Below are 19,195 nucleotides of genomic sequence, written 5' to 3'. Positions count from 1 at the left end.
ACCTGCTTTGGGTTCCTTGCAAGAGAGGTACAAAGGTGGGATATAAATGTAATGTAAAACAGAGTATTGTGGACTGCGCTGATCCATTTATGTTTAGAGATGAGAGGAGCTCTTTGCCCTGTAAGTAGAAAACTAGTGTGCAAGGACCAAGCTCCTCTTTTCTGTCCTATTTTTGTTGTTTTGGTACAGCCCTGACAAATGGTATATTTCTGCAAGTACAGTGTTGATTTGTGTGCATTCTTTTCCCCCAAGGTCTTTTCCTCATCATATTTGGGGACTAATTTTATTGTATTGCTTGTTTTTCTTATATCATAATATAATTTTATTACCTTCTTCCCAGTGTAATCTATAAGGTAGTCAAACACCCTTAACTGCCTTTTAATTCAGCATGCATATCCTTAATTTTCTCATTGGAATAAATGAAAAAGGTGTTCAACTATAACTGGATTTCACCCAGTCTGAGCTTTCTTTTCCTTTTATCTTTCTGTTAAGTATAATTCATGCTAAAGGTATCTGCAAGGTGTTTTTATAGGCTGTTAATTGAGATTTCTCATCCAGCTGCTTTTTCCTGCCTTTCTTTTTGGGGGACTTGCTAGTGCCAGGCAGAGCCATATTGAGGCTACGCACTTTCAGTTTTCAGGCTATTTATGCTGCCCAGAGCATGGCAGCTGACAGAAGCTCTGGTTGCTCCTTATGGTTTCCACTCCCTCTAGCGGCAGTTGCTCTTAAGCAACCGAGGCAGCCAAGAGCCAGTGGAAGATACTTGAGCTGATCTTACTCAATGTATCTTGATTGAGTGGAAGTGCCAACAGGGTGGGATTTGTTTTTTGGTTTTGGTTGCTTTCAGTGCTGCTGATCAAAAGGGTGATCCCACTTTCCTCTCCTCCCAGAAAAGCTTGGGAGCCTCTGCAGGTACTCAAAAGGAATGATAAAAGGTGGTATGCGGCTCATAAACAACTCTTTCCTTGCCTTGCTCCCCTTTAAATGGACATTGTCAGGGATCACACCTGGAAAATCTTGCATGCCAAGGAAATACTTTGCAGCTGAACTATTTCATCTGAAGCTGGCAGGATTGACTCTGATAAGGGTGTAGAACACCCATCTCTCCAGTGGAATATTTTGGCACTCAGTTGTTTTGGGAGGTTTGGACTGTTATTTTCTGCACCTGGAGAAGCCCCCAGCGTAAACAGGCCCTCATGAGCAAAGACCACTCAACAAAAGAACACATGCAAGAATTCCCAGGATGTCCCTGAAGCAGGATGGCCCAGTGATCAAAGAGCTTTGAGTGTGTTCTTGCTGCAAACAAACCCCTTTCCCAGTGCCAAAATTGGTTTTAAAGTTGGCAGTGTTTGCAGCTGGGAAAAGCAGCTGTTGTCCTTATAAGCTGCACAGTGCCCATGGAAACATAAAAGAGAGGCTGTTTATTTTGGACATGCAACTTTGAAGCCAGGGTTTTTGCAGGACAAACCTGAGTGATGATGATGGGTCCTTGCGGCAAATCAAACTCATTCTGTCGCTAAAAGACAGGCAGAGCAAGAGTGTCAAGCATGTTTGCTTGGATAGTACAGCTCTGCTCCTGATGTAGGTCACAAGCAGAAGTGTACGTGGTGTGTGCATTCAGGCAAACAAGGCAGAGTGGGGATGGGGGAATGTACCTCCTGCCAAACTTCTGTGTGGTCCACTTTACAAAGTCCTCACACAGCTGAGTGCATCCCTGTCCTTTGTGGGGGGGGGGAGAGAAAATGTCGGGTAGCAAAGAAAAGGAAAGTGGCAGCCTACAACTCAGGGGGGCGCAATTAGGTCTAGGATAAAGGGCTGGTAACCTCTTAGGGAGCAAATAGAGCTCAGTGGTTGAGTGCCTGTTCTGCATGTAGCAGAACCCAAGCTCCATCCCTGCTTTCTCCACTTAAAAGAAAATCAGGTAGAATGCAATGGGCTGGGCCTTTGCCTGATATTCTGGAGAATTGACCCCAGCCAGGGCAGACGCTAGTGAAACAGATGGGCTGACTGTCTGGGTGGCTTCCATTGCACCAGCACTAGGAGCAGCCGCAGTGGAATTGGACTTGCATGAGCCAGAAGCTTTTATCACCCAATCTGACCTGGCCTGTTTTTGTTGAGGAGCTTCCTTCTTTGGTCCTCATCCCTTCCCTTTAGCCAGACCCAGGTTCACAGATTAGCCATGTTCTTATATTCCTCTGGTTCCAGGTTCATGGCCTGCAACAGGATTGAAACCCAATGTTTTAAGAATGTGGAAGGATGCCAGTGGCACTTTTATAAAGGTACTTTCAGGGAGGCCGTCTTGAGAATCCCCAAGCTGAAATGATCTTGGGTTTTCCATTTGCAGTGGCCTCTTCTCGGGTCTTGGCACCACTATGCCTGCCTCCTGCAACAGCTTTCAGATGGGCCACTTGGGTTTTGTGCCTGCCTGTGGAAACAGTATGTGCCATCCGGTTGCCCTACTTTTTCTGCAGCACGTGCCTCTTGGGCCACATTCCCTGCTGTCTCCCTGGCTTTGTCCTGGAGCCACATGGAGGTTGCATGGTCGGTCATTGGCTTTGCACCTTCAGACCTGGCTGCCAGCTGTTCTGCCGATCAATGCCATGGAAAAAAGGACACCGGAGGGAAGGGTGTAGCGGGTTCAAATGGCTGTTTTCAGTGGCAGTAGCTCCCCTCAAGGCCAGCTTCCCCATTCCTTCCTCCTCTGACCTCACAATACAGATTTTGACAGGTCAGGCAAATTACACAAAAGCTGTCCGGTAAAGGGAGAGTGATTGTTTGTTCTATTGATCCAAGGGGGCAAGGTGGGCAGAGGCAGGAGACATGCTGGCTGTGTTATCATGATCAGCAGGAGTTTTTATCCACTGCTTTCAGGGTGGGAGGGAATCTACCCTCCAGCAGAGAAACATGCAGCTCAGGGAGTATCACCCCCTCAGATATTTTCAGGGAAAGGCTGTGCAGGTTTGCAGTACAATGCTTCGACAGGATTAACCTCCTTCAGCCTTTCCAGACCCATGAGGCATTTTAAAGCAGACAGGGGGACATAACTATTCTTTTTCCCGCCTCCCATTCTCTTGTTTTCCTTTATTAGCAGTGCCCAATATGACCGGTTGTAGTATTTCTCTGGAGTGGAGTGGTGGTGGTGGTGGGCACGCACTGAAAAGTGGATGGGATCTGTTGACTTGCCAAGAGGCAGTGGCAGCCAACCCGCTGCCTACCTGCCTAGGCAAGAGGCAGCAATAGACTTTTGTTTGTACAAGTGCAGGTGTCTGACAAAAGCCTTCAGCAACATGTGCCTGTTTGAACCAATTATACTTTTGACTTGGGCAGGTTATTTGAGGCAAGGGAAGCTGCTTCTCCCCACACACACATGCACACAGCTTGCTCACCTCCAGGCCTTGGCAGTCTGGAGCTGCATGGATCCTGCCCTTCTTCACGCAACAAGAATAACAACATGCTGTGCCCAGTCAGGAAAAGGAACCATTTGTAGGCTGCTGGGCTGTGGAAGGATGCTTTGAACCCCACCCTACTTCAGCTATATAGAGGATCTTGGGTTTCCCATACTGGGAGATGAGGAATTGCATGCCATAACATTTCCTTGAGATGACCTACTGCAGGCCTGCACACCTTGTGACCCATCAAGCCTAAGGCAGCCTGCTTAAGCTTGATGAATGTCTTGTTTTGGCCTGCCTGCACTGGAATGTATTGATCTTCAGGATCTGGGAAGCAGAGCAGAGCAGGTTTGGACTAGCTAGCCTTGGACTACTGCTTGTAGGAATCTGACTGGGGCTGCTGACCATTCAGGTTCAGAATGACCCAGGCACGGCAGCCTTCAGAAGCCATGTTAGTGCAATACCTATATGAGCTTAGACAAAAGGTCACCCCCAAGGAATACAAACTTGTGAACTTGTCAAATCTCCTCAGTTTTTTAAAAAAATTTATACTGCCCAATAGCTGAAGCTCTCTGGGTGGTTTACAAAAGTTTTAAAAAGTTAAAGTGCACACTCAAACAACATACCCACAATAGCAACTACGGTTGAATCAGCTTAGAAGCATAGTGGTGGTACAGAATAAAATGCAATATTAAAAAATGAAGTTAACCTGCTAAAATTCTGGGAGAATAAAAAGGTCTTCATCTGGTGCTGAAAAGAATACAAAGTAGTCACTAGGCATAACTCTTTGGGGAGCTCATTCCACAAGTGGGGTACCACACCCAAAAAGGCCATGGTAGCCACCTGCCTCACTTTCTTTGGATTGGGCTCCCAGATAAGGACCCCCAAAGATGACCTCAGGGTTCAGGTAGGTGCGTATGGGAGGGGGTGATCCTTCAGATAACCTGGCCCCAAACTGTTAAGGCTTTGAATGTTAGTGCTAGCACTTTGAATTTGGCCTGGAGTTCAGCTGGCAGCCAGTGCAGCTGCAAGAGGACTGGCCTGATAGCTTCTAGTGTGCCAGTCCTGATTAACAGTCTTGCGGCCTTATTTTAAATCAGTGGAAGTGTCTGCACCATGTCATCAGGCAGGATGTTATGAAAAGATATCTGGGGATATTGATAGCTTGTACATTTTTGGTGATCTTTTGGTTGGCCTAATAAGGGTATTGCCCTTTTATGGATTTTAGGAATTTTACTTAGGATCCACACAACTAACGTTGCTTTTTGTGCGTTTTTAGAATTCTGTTGTGATCCCTCACATCAAGCACAACTTCTGTGCTTATCTTCCTTCTGTAGCCTCCATATAGCCTGAAGTGGCTAATCTTGGAAGCTAAGCAGAGTCAGGCCTGGTTGAAATCTGGATGGGTGACTTGAAATGTTGGGAACGAGCCAGAGAGCTTCAGCCATGGACAATATAGAAGTGTAATGTAATAACAACAGCAATTGTATCCCATCTCCTTTCACAGGTGGTGTGATCCTGTATGTGGGCTCGACGGCAGGTTCCAGCCCCACCCCAGATAGCCCTCCTGGGGGATACCTGGTGCCTTCTCCCCAACACTCGCTGCCCTCCTCCTTGGAAGAGCTCACTCTCACTGAGATTGGGGCCATCAAGCCACAACGGGCCAGCTCCCCCTCCTCACCCAAGGTAGCGTTCCAGTTTCCAGAGGGGATCCGCTACCCCAGCAAGAGCCAGTCACCCCCGACGCAGAGTAGAGTCCCTGCTGCCAAGCAGAATGGAGCCACCGGCACCTTCACTAGTAAGTGACTCACCACTCTACCCACTTCTCTGTTCAGTGAAGGAAGGATGAGGGGAAATGGAAGCACAGGAAGGCTAGTGGCAGAGCAAAAGGCACACATGCACACTGTTTTCCTTATTTTCAGCTTTAAGGGCCAAAGCAAATGCTACTTGACAGCTGTGTCTAGCAGCTCTATTATCTCTTCATTTTTACTCTAGAGTAAATGCAAGCCCTCCAGGCCAGATCTTAAAAGCCCCCTGTCCCACACCTGCTCTACAGTCAAACTGAAAAAAGACAAAGCTGCTAAACACAGATTTGGAGCCAAGTCCGTTTGGGCCATGACAGTGAAGGCAAGGGGAAACGTTGGACTAGTGTGTGGGCCACAAGTTGCTTCTGCCAGCCAAGGCCTGGAGCAAGCCTGTAGGCAAAGGTTCCAAGCTCACCTCAGACACAGACTCGCTAGGCGGTTCTTAAGCAAGCTGTACCCGCATGCACCTCTGCATCCCCTACATGTTCTGCAATAACAGGATAATCAGGGTGACCTGCTATACAAGATTGTTATCTGGATTTGTAGTATTTTTATAAACATTTCAGAGCGTTTTGCTTACATTATATTATGTAAGTGAAACATGTGCAAACTCCTAGAGCAGCCTTGGTGCTTTGGGGATGTGTTGGACTACACCTCCCATCAGCATCCTTCAGCATGGCTGTTGCACACAGTGGCCAAGAGTGATGAGAGATGCAGTCCAACACAGCTGAAGGGGCCCAGGCAGCAGGAGGCTGCCTTAGAGAGAGGCTAAAATATGATTCTCCCCAGAGGGAAATGTCCCATTTCTCCTACTTCTCCTTTGACCATTCCTGTTTATCTACCCACAAGATGCCCATTGCTCAACCCTTGCAAAAAGCAAGAGATAATAACTGCTCTAGAAGGCACAAAGCTGCCTAGTTAATGAAGCTTTAAAATTCTCTGTATCTTAAGGTTGGTGGCATCGTTATCCTTTAATTTAAGGTATCATTACAACAGCTGTACGTGTGGGTGTGTGAACCTGTTGTTACTCCCATTTTGAAAGATTTTATTTTAATTAAGATTATTTTAGGCCACCTTTAAGGGTAGAGCCTTAAGCTAAGAAGAGATGGGTTTGATTTCATCAAAGCCACCTTTTTCGCAAGCCAGTTATGCTGGGATGGAAACCTCAGCTTCAGCAGGGCTAACCACCTCTAAGCCAGCCTTCCCTGTCTTGGTCCCTTGCAGAACCTTTGGACAGCTTCCAACCATTGGAGAGCTGATGGTGCGTGAGGGTAGAGAGGTGCTGTACAACACCCAGAGCTGATGGCTAATGTAGTCTACCAGCTCTGCAAGCCAGTAGATTGGGGAAGGCTGTTTTGAGCCATCTGAAAGGGCAAGGGAGAATGAAGGAATGAGGGTGGAGTGGAGAACACCAGGCCTGGTATGCAGTTAATATAAATTCCTCTCTCCCTTGACAGAGACAGGTGGAATGGTTCTGCTCTGCAAGGTTTGTGGTGACATTGCCTCAGGCTTCCACTATGGCGTCCATGCTTGTGAAGGCTGTAAGGTGAGGAGAGTCCCCCTTTTTACTGCCCCAGCTCATTCTCTCTCTCTCTCTCTTTCTTAGTCTGCCCACAATATGTATCAGGAGCAATGAGAACTAGAGATGAGTTTTCAGGTGTCAAAGCTGAGAATTTCAGGGAACTGAATTTGGCCCCTGGTAATCAGATTCTGTACTTGTACAGGAGAAGTGCAGGTATGCAGTAGTACACACTGCTGTGACTGTTGTAAGTGTTTTGCTTTACAAATAAAAACCTGTCAAAAATTATTTATAGGCTGCCTTTAAAAATGGAATCTTTTCTTTTGCATCCCTCTCTGAGCTGCACAGTAATGAATCTAGTATGTACTGTGGGTTAACTGCATTATTTCTAAAGTGCTTTGCCAAAGCGATCAGCTTTGATTTTTTTTTTTCTGCTCCTCTCCCTATTCCTATTGATTGCTGTAATAGGGCAGGGTCATTTATGGGGGAAGGAAAAATAGCTAGGAAAAGCAAAAGGATTTTCAGTTATGGATTTTCTGTTGACTAAAATAATACCTGCTGTACTGCTGACCATCCAAGTAGCTCCCAGGAATTCAAAACAGATGAAATGTGCTTCCTACTTCATGGAAGCAAGTGTGATACCTTTCGCTAGCTTTAAGAAGGAGATATGTGAAACACTGCACGACTCAGAACATTTTCTGAGCTCTCAAAGCAGATAGAAAGGCAGTGTGCACACTCAGTCTCTATGTAAGTATTGGTTTCTGCTCACTGACCCAGACCCTGCCTGCTTCTGCCTCTCAGGGGTTCTTTCGCCGGAGCATACAACAGAACATCAACTATAAAATGTGTGTGAAGAATGAAAACTGCATGATCATGCGGATGAACCGTAACCGCTGCCAGCACTGCCGCTTCAAGAAGTGCCTGGCAGTGGGCATGTCAAGAGATGGTGAGTGTGTAGGCAGGGCCGGGATCCTGCTTCAGGTGGAAGGGGAGGCTCAGGAGCAGTGGCTGCCCAGCGCTGGCTGTAAAGCTCTCCTAATGACAGGCCCGGGGCTTTCTTCATGCATTGGAACTGAGTGAGCCATGCTGAAACGCAGCGATGGGCACAGAGTTGGACTTCTCCCACAGCACAGAGACAGAGCAGCTTGTTTATTCTGTTCCTTTGTTTATTGCATGTTTAAACTGCCCAGCAGCTGAAGTTCTCTGAGCAGCGTGCAAATTGAAAGCATAAGTGCAAAAGTAGCAATGAGACAAATTGGATAAAAGCTAGAGAAAACCACCAGTAGCATGGATGGCAACTAGGTAGGGAACTGACTGGTTTACTTACCTGTTGTGTAAAGGGAACAGCAGCCTTGGTACAACCCCTAACATCTCTCGGAACTGGGGGAGAGGAGGGGGCTGCAGTACTATTTAGGGATGGTCTGCTCGCAGTGCATCCCGTGGTACGAAGCCTCCTGCAGAAGCAGTTGGCTGGCAGCAGCGGCTGTTCTCTCACGAGGGTACCGTGTCAGCAAATCTTTGGTTGATTAATGGGCCCCTGTGCTGATTTATGCCTCTGAGCTAGGATTTCCAGAGCAACAGAGAAGGATGTGGGAGGAGGCCAAAGAGCAAGCAGTGTCCTTTGATTAATGCTCACAGGCCCTCCTGAGTACATGATAGATGTACCCAGAGGCCTGCAAAGACAGATGCTTATTTAGGCATTGCAGTGGTACCATGGATTAGGCACGCTTGGATCTGGCTCTCCCTGATTTGGCGGTGTTGTGGGGGGGGAGGGAAGAATTGTGCCAAAATCAGAAGGCACAGCCTTCTGTCAAGTTCCAAAGACAGCATTGCATATCTGTATGTATGCATTCGCAAAGAAGCATGCCTGATCCGACCCCTGCCTGGCCCACCAATATATATTTTAGTCAGGCTTGAGACGAGACTGAAGGGCCCTGCATCTGTCGTCTTCTCCCAGCTCACCCTTCTGCTGCCAAGGTCAGCGCAATGCTGGCAGGGAGAATTCTGGCTGATGCAGCTTCTCCCATTATAACACTGCCGCCCTATATTTACTGGGTATCTCATGGAGTCCTTGCCCACAGCACTCACATTTCCCTCCTGCTTTCTCTCTTCCACAGCTGTGCGTTTTGGGCGCATTCCTAAGCGGGAGAAACAGCGCCTGCTGGACGAGATGCAGAGCTACATGAACAGCCTGAATGAGGCCCCCATGGACGTTGGCCTGAGTCCTGAGGCAGATGCCCCTCCCAGCCCCAACGCCCAGGAGGAGGAGGCCATCAGTGCCATTTCAAGGGCTTATCATGACATCTTTGTGAATGGGCAGGACCAGCTGGGCAAGCGAGGGGGATCCCCGGGGAGCGAGGCCTGTCCCTTGGCCAACTACAATGACCAGCAGCTCAACCCCTCCTATGGCTACGGGCAGTATGAGTCTGCCACCCTGCGCCTGTCCAGCTACAGCCCTCCGGAACCCGTCGGTTACATGGACAACAGCCCCCGGTGCTTTGGCAATGACATCTTCCAGGCTCAGCAGGCCGGCTACCTGCACAATGCTGGACGCTACCCAGCCTTTGAGTATGGCTATTCAGAGACAAACCCACAGAGAGGCTGCCCCTGGCGGGGAGCAACCAGCCGAGGCATTGTAAGTGGCTGGGCAAGGATTGGGAAACTTGCTGCCGTGGGATGTTTCAGTAACCTCTAGACCAGCCCCCAGTGGCACTGGATTGCAACTCCTGTAATTTCCAGCCAGTGACGTGCTGACTGAGAACTGTAGCATGTTGCAGTCAATGCACTGGGAGGGTGCTGGGCTGGGGGGGGCTGCTGTAGCATCTGCACATAGTTTTGCAGAAGCATTATAGAAAGTAGGTCTGTTGATGGCTTTGAGCAATGATTGCTGGGGACAGAACCTCCATGACAGCTTTCCACCACTGACTGGGCTGCTTTCAGATGTATTGGACTACAACCTCATCATCCTCAACCATGTAGTTGGACACATCTGGAAAGCACGAGTTGGATAAGTCTGCTCCATGTTCAAAGATAGTACCCTTGGGATCCCTCCAAATGCCCGGAACAAAATGTGTCCTGCTTATGAGCACCCTGGGGGAGGGGGTATTAATCCCAGATGTGGTTGGTAGCTGGGTTAAGGGAAAGAGTGTCTGAGGGACACAATGCAGCTTCTAGGTGCACTTGGCCCTTTTTAGAAATTGGGTACTTCTCTTCCTCCTCCTCCTGCTCTCATCATCATCATCATCATCATCATCATCATCATCATCTCTTCATTTCTAGAGCACCCATAGCCATAATATGTATGCATGCCAACCTGCCCCTAGGTTATTGCATTTTAAGGATAAATAAGGATAAGGTTGCTTCAAGGCCCAGCAACCTGCTTCTTAGCAATTCTCTTTTGAGATACTATCTTCTGGAATTCAGCTGTTTCTTATGCACACATTACACAGCCTCCTCCTCTGTGTTTTACTGTCCCTATCATATTTGCAATCCACCAACTCAGAAGTACTAGCTAGATCAACACATGCAGCAGAATAAACCAATCAAACCCTGAAGTCATAAATGAGAATACATTGCAGGTGGAGGAATCTTCTGTCTTATGAAAACAAAACCCTACAAGCAGCAATGTAACACGTGAAGACTAACTTTTCAGGCCCAGCCCTCTTCCTACCATTATGCTAGTTTTCTCTGCCTGCAGGGAACTAGGTTTTTTCCCTTCACACAGTTAAAAATGTGTTTCCTCTTTGTGTTCTGCAGTGGCACAGTCCATTTTACTACTCTAAAGGACTGGACCATCTTGTCTCTACCTTATTCTGATTCATAGCTAGATCCAGCCATACTGCTCGAGCAATTCTGAAGTTAAGGCTGGAAACATACACTCATTTCTCTTATACCAAGCCCCATTAAACTCAACGCATCTTACTTTTGATTAGACAGGTATGAAATTGCACTTTAAAGCACAACCCCATGCATGTTTAGACAGAAAATAAGCTGGAAATTGTAGGACTTTCTCTCAGCATGCATAGGATGAAACAGCAATCCTCAGCCCAGTATTCTTCCCACCCGCTATTTCACTTGGTATTAGAGAGTCCAGCTTCCTCTTCTGGGTCTTGCACTAGCTAAGCCACAACATGCAGTTAAAGTCACATAATCCAGAGCACCATATGATACAATCAGACAAAGACAGTAGATGCCCCTAGGATAAATAGCTCCTGATGTTTCAAAGCAAGCACATTTGCCCAGGGCCCTGATAAAGGTGCAAAGTTAAAGCACTGTCACTTTCCCCAAAGTTTCTGTTTTGTTTTATGACAAAGTTTGGCCAGAGTAACATTTTAAAAGAAATCATTTTAAATAACCTTTCGTATTGTTTTAACTGATTTGTGCTGCATTCCTGAATGCCTGTTTAAAACTTGGTGGGATAGAAGCAGATCTACGCTCGCAATGGAGTCTGCCACTGAATTGATATACATGACAGGGCAGGAAGGGAATTTCAAGTGACAAAGCAGGGTGAGCAAGGGGATTCTGTTCACATTCTCTAACCCCAAAACACTTTTTAAAAAGTTGTTTTCTCCCATTGGGGCTACGTTGCTGAAAGAAACCCAACTGGAAGATAAGGCAGTTTCAGAGATGCAGGTTTGTGTTTGTAAAAGATGGCCTGGTCATGTAGTCTTTTTGCTTCCCCAACAAATTAAATCTTATAGTTAGATGCAGCCTTGATTTGAACTGACTTTACTGTGTGTTTTGATTATGTAAACCATTGGTCTGTCTGGCTGGAAATGACAAGTTGCAGCCCAGCCCATCTGGATAGCACCCCTCCTAGGGAAGGCTCTCAGGAGGTGGGGAGAGGACTTTCGAAATAAAATAATCAATAGCATCGTTCATTGGTTAGCACAGCTCTTTGGTGAGGGGCTCTGGCTTGACCAAGTGTACCTGCCCTGTTAATGCCTCCTTGTCTGCCTGCAGGCCTGTCCTCTGAATGCCACCCCCTACTGTAGCAACGGCAAGAGCAGCCAGCAAGTGTGGGAGGAATTTTCACAGTGCTTCACACCAGCTGTCAAGGAGGTGGTGGAGTTTGCCAAGAGCATCCCGGGCTTCCAGTCACTCTGCCAGCAGGATCAAGTGATGCTGCTGAAAGCAGGCACTTTCCAGGTCAGTATGCTCATTTTTACATTCATATCCCATCTTTTATCTTCCCAAGGAGCCCAGTGCAGCTAACGTGATCCTTCTGATCTCTGTTTTATCCTCACAACAACCCTGTGAGGTAGGTTAGGCTGAGAGTCAGTGACTTATCCAAAGACAGCCAGTGGGTTTCATGGCAGAGCAGAGATTAGAACCCAGATTTCCTGAGTCCCAGACTGGCACTCTAACCGCTACATCACACTGGCTTTCAGTTACTCTTGCTATACTTGTTTTTTCACAGATACAAGCCAGTACAGACTTCCCTTAGGCAACCCAAATTTTGTCCAAAGGATGACTTATGCAAACTGAGCTAAATTATATATCATAACTATCTCAGATCACAATTATTATTATTTATTGAGGGCTTTTCCTCTAAAGATTTTCAATTTGGGGAAGAATTAGGATAACAGATGAAAGACGGAGAGAACAAAAGAGTGCTTAAGGGATATGCTTTCTTCCATAGGCATAAGGGCTAGAAACCTGCTTCTTACTTGGAATGAAAATTTGCATTAAATTTTAATGAAAGTGACCTTGGCAGAGTTTCTGGCATGGTATGAGAAGCATTCTTGCCCTCCGTTTAGGACATAGGAACCATCATAGCTTAGCTGCACCCTCCTTCCCTACTCCCAGACAGAAGGTTTAAAAAGAGTCCAGGTTCAAATAGTGCTCTTGTGCCTTCAACAGGTGTATAGCAGGGAAAAGTGTAATGAAATATTTCTTCTAAAACCCAGAAAAAAACAGAAAAATGCGAACCTGCCACACTTCTGTGTCCTATGAACTATGGGCACTTTTCATGGCATACTAACATTGGCAGTATTGCTCTCTAAATGTAAAAGAATCTCAAGTGTTCTCCATACAAAGGATGGTGAAGATGGTCAGAGCCTCTACTCCTCACATCTGTGCTCCCTTAAAACAAATAGTTCTCCAGCATCTTCCATCTTCTGATAAGAGGACTTTTTGGAAGGCAGCTTCAAAGTCTGGATTTAGAATGCATGAGTTAACAATGGAGAACCTTCCTTCATTCACTGGGGTATTTTCCAAGTGTTTGTTTGATTTTTGTTTTTGTTTTGCTTCAGCTGGCACTGTCTTAACTTTCCCCTCTGCTTTCCCTCCCCAGGTGCTGATGGTGCGCTTCTCTTCCCTGTTCAGCCCTAAGGAGAAAGTGGTGACCTTCCTGAGCGGGGAGTCATACTCACTCTGCAGCCTGCGCACCATGGGCATGGGCTCCCTGCTGGATGCCATGTTTGAGTTCAGCGAGAAACTTAGCTCCCTGGGCCTGGATGCACAGGAAATGGCACTGTTCATGGCCGTGGTCCTTGTCTCAGCAGGTGGGTGCTGGCACCTAACATGAAGGCTCTTTTGAATTTGCTGGGGTGGCTTGACACATCCTTTTGCAGGCAGCCGCTTTTGTGCCTTTTGTTAAAGCTTTCCTTATCCCCGCAGTCTTAATGATGGGGAGAATCCTGGAGAACTCCCTCCTGTCTCAGAGCACTTAAGAGCAGCAGCAGCCAGCCCTGTCCAGAATGGAATCAGGGAGTCTCCACTGGCAAGTGAAGCCAGGGCAAGGGAGGAAATGAAGTTGAACCCTGCAGGACCTAGCCTGCAGCCTAGGGTCAGATCTGAAACATGTGCTGTAATTACAAAGAGCCTGATTTGTGGATCTCAGTTTTTATAGCAGTTGCAATTTATGTAGGGTCAGATCCAGGTTTAGTCACTCTGAAGAGCAGCGAGCTGCATTGAGTTCAGTGGCTCTTGACTAATAAATCCCACTGCTTGAAATGTGACTAAACCCTAATCATGGTATGCATTTATTTTTTATTCAATTAATCCAACTTAATAGGTATTTCATGTTTTCACCTTTTTTATTACATTTTCATCATGACTATCTGATGGGGGAATAACTGAATGATGTTGTGTCTCTGAACAAGTGCAGAGGGCATTTTCCTCAACACTCAGTGACCCCAGCTGAATTCCACACATCTGAGATTAGGAAGCAGGGCTTCCAAGCAGGTTCCAGCCTGTATGGCATCCCCATCCACCATTGGGTGGGGTTGTAGTCCCATTGTGATTGCCATATTGATCATAAAATTTAGCTTTCTTAGAATCTCCTCTTTTAGCAAACATTTTTAGCCTCGGGGGGGGGGGGGAACTCAACAATGCCTTGTGGAATTCCAGTAGCAAAGCATGATGTTGATTGGTCAGGGATGGGCGTTTCCTGTACAGCTTCTCCCTGTGTGCAGATGAAATAGAATAATTATGTCTTGTAGTAAAAATTACCTTGGGACAGAACTTGCATTTTTGAAATGTCTAATTGTCTTTTAAATCTGCATGACGATGTGAGGGTGTCTTTCACAATTTAGCTTGATCCTGCCAGCCAAGTAAATATTGCAGCTACTTTAGGTTCCCTTCCCTCCTGTATTTTGTCTGTGGAAAACCCAGCAGCAAGCCCTTCCATTCTCCATGTCTTCCCTGTATTGTCTGCTGTAATGATTTTGCTTTGGCCTTCAGATCGCTCTGGCATCTCTGATGTGGATGCAGTTGAAATCCTTCAGGAGACATTGATTCGGGCCTTGCGGACTCTGGTGACTAAGAAGCACCCAGATGATTCCACACTTTTCCCCAAGCTGCTCCTCCGTCTCCCTGACTTGAGAACCCTCAACAACCAGCATTCAGAGAAACTCCTTGCTTTCCGGATCAACCCTTAAGTCCACTGGATCAGCTTCTTAAACCCTACGTTTGGAGAAGAAGAATCGAGAATCAACCATCAAGCAAACTTAATGCATCAGGACTAGACTTTGCTCTTTGGAAGAAGATGGCGTTGATGAAAGAAGAGGGGCAGGAGGGATGCGGCAAGGGCAGGGAGCACATGGCCCATCGCAGCTGGGATCTGCTGGAGCAGATCCCTCCCCCGTGAGGAGATCAGATACAGGAGGAAAGGATACGTTTCCCAGGTAGCGCTCTTCATGGCGCTGTGCGAATTGAAGATCATTTATTTGCTAGAGCAGATCAGGCAAATGAACTGGACACACCTTGTACCGTGTCATTTCTAAATGTGTAAATATGTATGTATATATCTTTCCATATGATATTGTCTTGAGGTTCTGTACTGTATATAAATACACTGGGCAAATTGTATATAGTAATTATTGTTGGTAGCTCCCAAGGACAGGAAGATCCAGGCCACAGTCCTGATAAAGGTGATGATTGCCGTCTTCACTTCCTTCCTTAATCTGCATGCTACCGTTATCCCCACATCTCAGGCTTTTCTGTTTTTCGCCTCTGTTCCCTTGCTGCTGTCTCCCGAAAAGGGGATAGTGCATGTGGGCTAGACGCTACGTTGTCTTAAGATGTTCAAGGTAGACTTCAGATTTTTCTGGGGTAGCTGTTATCTTCAGATGTCAAGTAGAACTGCTTAAGCTGGGCCAGTTTTCCACCTCCACCTCGTCCCTGCACTGAGCAAGTGCAGGGCCACAATCCTTTTTCATCTTGTCTGATGTGGGTGTCTATATCTATAGAGTATATATTTTGTAAATGTTGCTAACAAAACACACACGCAAAGGGGCTTCCACCAGTTTGTAGGTACAGTTGCACTCAGCACTCCAAAATGGTCACAACTTACTAGCAAGGCCATAAGTGGAGGAAAGTGGTGGAGATGCTGTGTTGGCTTCTGGGGGGAGTTTTTCCGAAGGGCAAGCAGAAAAAGTATGAGTAGGGGTTCAAGGTGGGAGTATAAAAGATAGCCTGGCTTATCCAGGGCTCCTTCCATGCCATGTAAGGTTTTGTGAAACAAGCAAAGGTTTGTTCAGCTACTAGGAAGAAAGGGCTAATCAAAGCCAGCACTCCTAATATCATGCTGCCCAACCTGGCCAGTTCCTTCTAGGCAATGGTGCCCCCCCCCCACCCCCAACAGGGAAGCTGCAAGTGTTCCCTTCCCCCAAGATGCCTTTGCTACATTCAACCCCATCTCTGTTCCAGATTTGCAAAGATAAGCCCAGTTGCTTGGCTAATCATTCTCCCCTAACAATCAGTAGACTGCCTTCCCCAGGAGGGGACAAAATGGAACCAGGAAAGGCTGGTTCTCCCTTCACTATATTTGGGGCTGCATATACTCTGCACTTTATAGTAAACTATATTTTTTAAAAAGCAGCCGGATTCTGTGCCAAGAAATGCCTAAATCTAAGACCTGAATAAATCATGCAAATTAACAAATGTCATATATTTGCTTATTCTGCACAATTTATTCTGCTTCCACTAGTCATGAATTGCGGATGCGTGGGGAGGTACAGGATTTGGCATTGAACACATGATGACAAAGAGACTCATCATGTCCCTCCCTCACTGCTTTTACTGCCACAGTTCCTCACCCCCACCTGCAATCCAGGTTCCTATGTCAACTGAGAAGAAGGTCCCTGGGAGCAGGAGCTATGGAAATGCCATGCATGAAGTGGGTTCAGCACCCCCTCCTGTATGCCACTTGGGCGCTTTAAATGGCACCTCCATTCCCAGCCTTACATGTGATTGTGGCACAAACTGAAGAATTGGCTATGCTATTATCACATGGGCTTGGAATCCCACTAAACAAAGTCCAAGAGTTTCTCTTCAGTCATAGGAGTTAGAAACTTCATTTTACATATAAAAAACAAAATGAAAGCTGAGATTTTCAGGCTGCTGAATAATTTACCAGATACTCAATTCTACACTTGGAGCATGATGGACTTAGACCTGGATTACACACAACCTTGATGTAGATCCAGAGATGCAAGGATATGTTTTTCTCAGCTGATGCACACATCAGGTGGTACTTAGATGTAAAAGAAGGAAACAATTGAGGGGTCATTTGCAGAAATTGTAAGGGTGGTGACCAGAAGAGGGGCCCTGGGCTCCCTCTCTCCCCCAGTAGGATCCCCCAGTGTCCCAGCTTGGCTGTGGTTGGCTCTGCCCTGTTCTCTGCATTGATACATATCAGATTTTTCCATCCCGTTTACAGGAGCTTTCATAGCACGTTTTGATCACCCTCCTGTGTGCATGATGTGGGGAATATTTGTGTTCTTTGCAGGGTGGGAGGGACACTGCTGCTGTTGTTCAACACTGCTTTTAAACAAAACCAAACATTGCACTTTTCTTAAAAATCTAGAGGAAAAAATGTATGTTACTAAAAAAAAATATCCCTCCCTAAACCGGACTATATTTGCTGCAAAGGGACAATAGAGAGGGTTTTATTTGCTGCTGCTGGGAGTCCAAGAGACTCAAAAAAGATGCTGACAAGGAAGAGAGAGAAAGAGAGAGAGTTTATTTTTTTGTCTAATATTGAAGTGCAATAAATATGTTAAAAAATAAATACAATAAATACTTGCTTAACAGCAAAACAAGTGTTCGTCTTTCTTCATTGTGAAAAGGTCACAGCCGGGGCTACACTGGAATACAGCTCATGCTAGTCCCTACCTGGTAGCTCCAAGATGTTTTGGGACTACAGCTCCCATAATCCCTGACTACTGGCCATGTTGACCAGGACTGATAGCAGCTGTAGGCCAAAACAATTGGGAGGTCTCAGATTGGGGAGGGTTGATATGTATGATGTCTCACCCCTTGGGATCCATAACAACGTGACAAGCAGCTGGATCCTACCAAAGCCTTACCCTCGTAGTCCAGCATCCTATTTCCTGCGGTGGATAACCAGGTGACTCTTGGGGAGGCACAAGCAGGACATGAAAGCAGTGACCCTCTTTCTGCTATTCTTCAGCAACTGGTACTTGGAGATGGCTTGCTACCACCTGCAGATTGCACACAGCCAGTCGCCATTGACAGAGTTATCTTGCATGGGATCAATGACTCAACCCCATACACAGCAGCACCATGTGTACTTAATGACATGGGTGCTGTGCTTTCTGAACCTTTGCAGCCATGCAGACAACGGGGGCCCATTGCTTAAGAGCAGCAATGGAAATTGAGTCCCACGTTCACACCAGCTCCCACACCTAAAATGTCCAGATGATACCATAGGAGTGTTACATGCCCTACTTCGGTAACATAGCCACAAACATCACCAAAAGCAGAGGATCCACTAAATGATACGTATAGATATGCAGAACATGTTACAAATGGAATAGAACCGCTATCGCTCACCATAAGAGAAAGATGACCAAGTGACCCATGTGACTGTTAAGTCCCCTTCTGAAATGCTGTTCGTGGAGGCTCCACTCCAAGGCCTTTGCTGTTTGGCATTCTTAGGGTTCTTTATACCTCACTTGGCAGCCTGTCAAATATAAGACTGCTCTCCATAAAGTAGGAGATATAACCATCCTACAAACAGCCCCAACATAAGCATTTGCACTCCCCTTTTTCCCAAAAGTAATCCTCTCTCCAGTTCCCACCTTCCTGTAAATCTCAGTTAAAACAGAATTAAAGCAGATTCTTTAAGAGAAGTAGAGGCAGACTGATGGAATTGCTACTGTCCATCAGGTACATTTTTCTGTCCCAGAGTGAGCTCAAGAAGTAACATTTGGGAAATCCTCCCTCCACTGTCCTCAGTTTGTATTTTAGTTTGAAAAAGGCAAAAGTGGGCTGTGATGGGCATTTATTGCCTGATATCTGTAGTATTATCAACAACACACAGCAGTCCCCCAGGACGTTTTGCAGTAGTTTAAAAAAAATAGGGAAATGCAGTGCAAACATAGATATGCATACTTAGGTGTATATCTTCCTTTCTTGCTGCCCCCAAAAATGGAACATGAGGGGAAACATATAACTGAGGCCTAGCATACCTCCTTGCCATAGGAAGCAATTTGTTAGTCCAGTGTTTGGTATGTATATCTGTAGCACAAGGTGTAAAAATGGATCCACACCTGACTATTCTAAGAATGTTGCACTTGCTCTTCCCCTAATGGAGTATTAATCTGAGAGAAAATGGAGACATTACAATTCTTCTCTTAATGAGAGCTCCGTGATACACTTCAATAACCACTGCTTTGTGTAACCCATCAGTTGCTCCTCCATTTATCTATTGTATACTTCTATGTGGTGATGTGTATCACTCTTTGATCCACATGGTAGCTCACGCTTGGCATTCCCCTTTTTACAGCTGTAATAGCCAATTCTTGCCACTAGAGGCCAGTGAAGGGCCACAATAGTCTTCCCTTCTTTTATTCCTCAAGAGTGGGCTTACTCAGCGCTTGGTAACCATGAGGACTTCCCCCATGTTTATTTGTTTCATTTTTATACTGCCCAATAGCAGGGCTTTCTTGTGTCAGCTCAGAGCTCATGGCTTGCCAGCTGTTTTTGACAGGTCACTGCAAATGCAAGCAAAG

General features: G+C 46.2%; 1 protein-coding gene across 1 annotated transcript; it reads left to right on the top strand.

The window, feature by feature from the left end:
* The first annotated feature begins 4,221 nt into the window (after positions 1–4,221).
* Positions 4,222–15,012, top strand: LOC123029801 (nuclear receptor subfamily 1 group D member 1-like). Its single transcript, XM_044443122.1, has 8 exons — positions 4,222–4,300; positions 4,897–5,187; positions 6,652–6,740; positions 7,515–7,659; positions 8,831–9,348; positions 11,676–11,861; positions 13,009–13,219; positions 14,400–15,012. The coding sequence occupies exons 1-8, from the start codon at positions 4,222–4,224 to the stop codon at positions 14,594–14,596; spliced, it is 1,716 nt and encodes a 571-aa protein (XP_044299057.1). The 3' UTR covers positions 14,597–15,012.
* The last annotated feature ends 4,183 nt before the right edge of the window (positions 15,013–19,195 follow it).

The sequence above is a fragment of the Varanus komodoensis genome, unplaced genomic scaffold, assembly GCF_004798865.1.
Source record: "Varanus komodoensis strain SLA01 unplaced genomic scaffold, ASM479886v1 scaffold41, whole genome shotgun sequence".
In the NCBI taxonomy this organism is placed as follows: Eukaryota; Metazoa; Chordata; class Lepidosauria; order Squamata; family Varanidae; genus Varanus; species Varanus komodoensis.
This window is presented reverse-complemented; position numbering and strand designations above follow the sequence as displayed.

Bases quoted from the DNA above. Each gene is read 5' to 3' on its own strand.
- LOC123029801 (XM_044443122.1), top strand. From the start codon at position 4,222: ATGGTAGCCACCTGCCTCACTTTCTTTGGATTGGGCTCCCAGATAAGG. The intron at 4,301-4,896 runs GTGCGTATGGGA...CTCCTTTCACAG, and splicing joins TGACCTCAGGGTTCAGGTAG to GTGGTGTGATCCTGTATGTG. The intron at 6,741-7,514 runs GTGAGGAGAGTC...TCTGCCTCTCAG, and splicing joins ATGCTTGTGAAGGCTGTAAG to GGGTTCTTTCGCCGGAGCAT.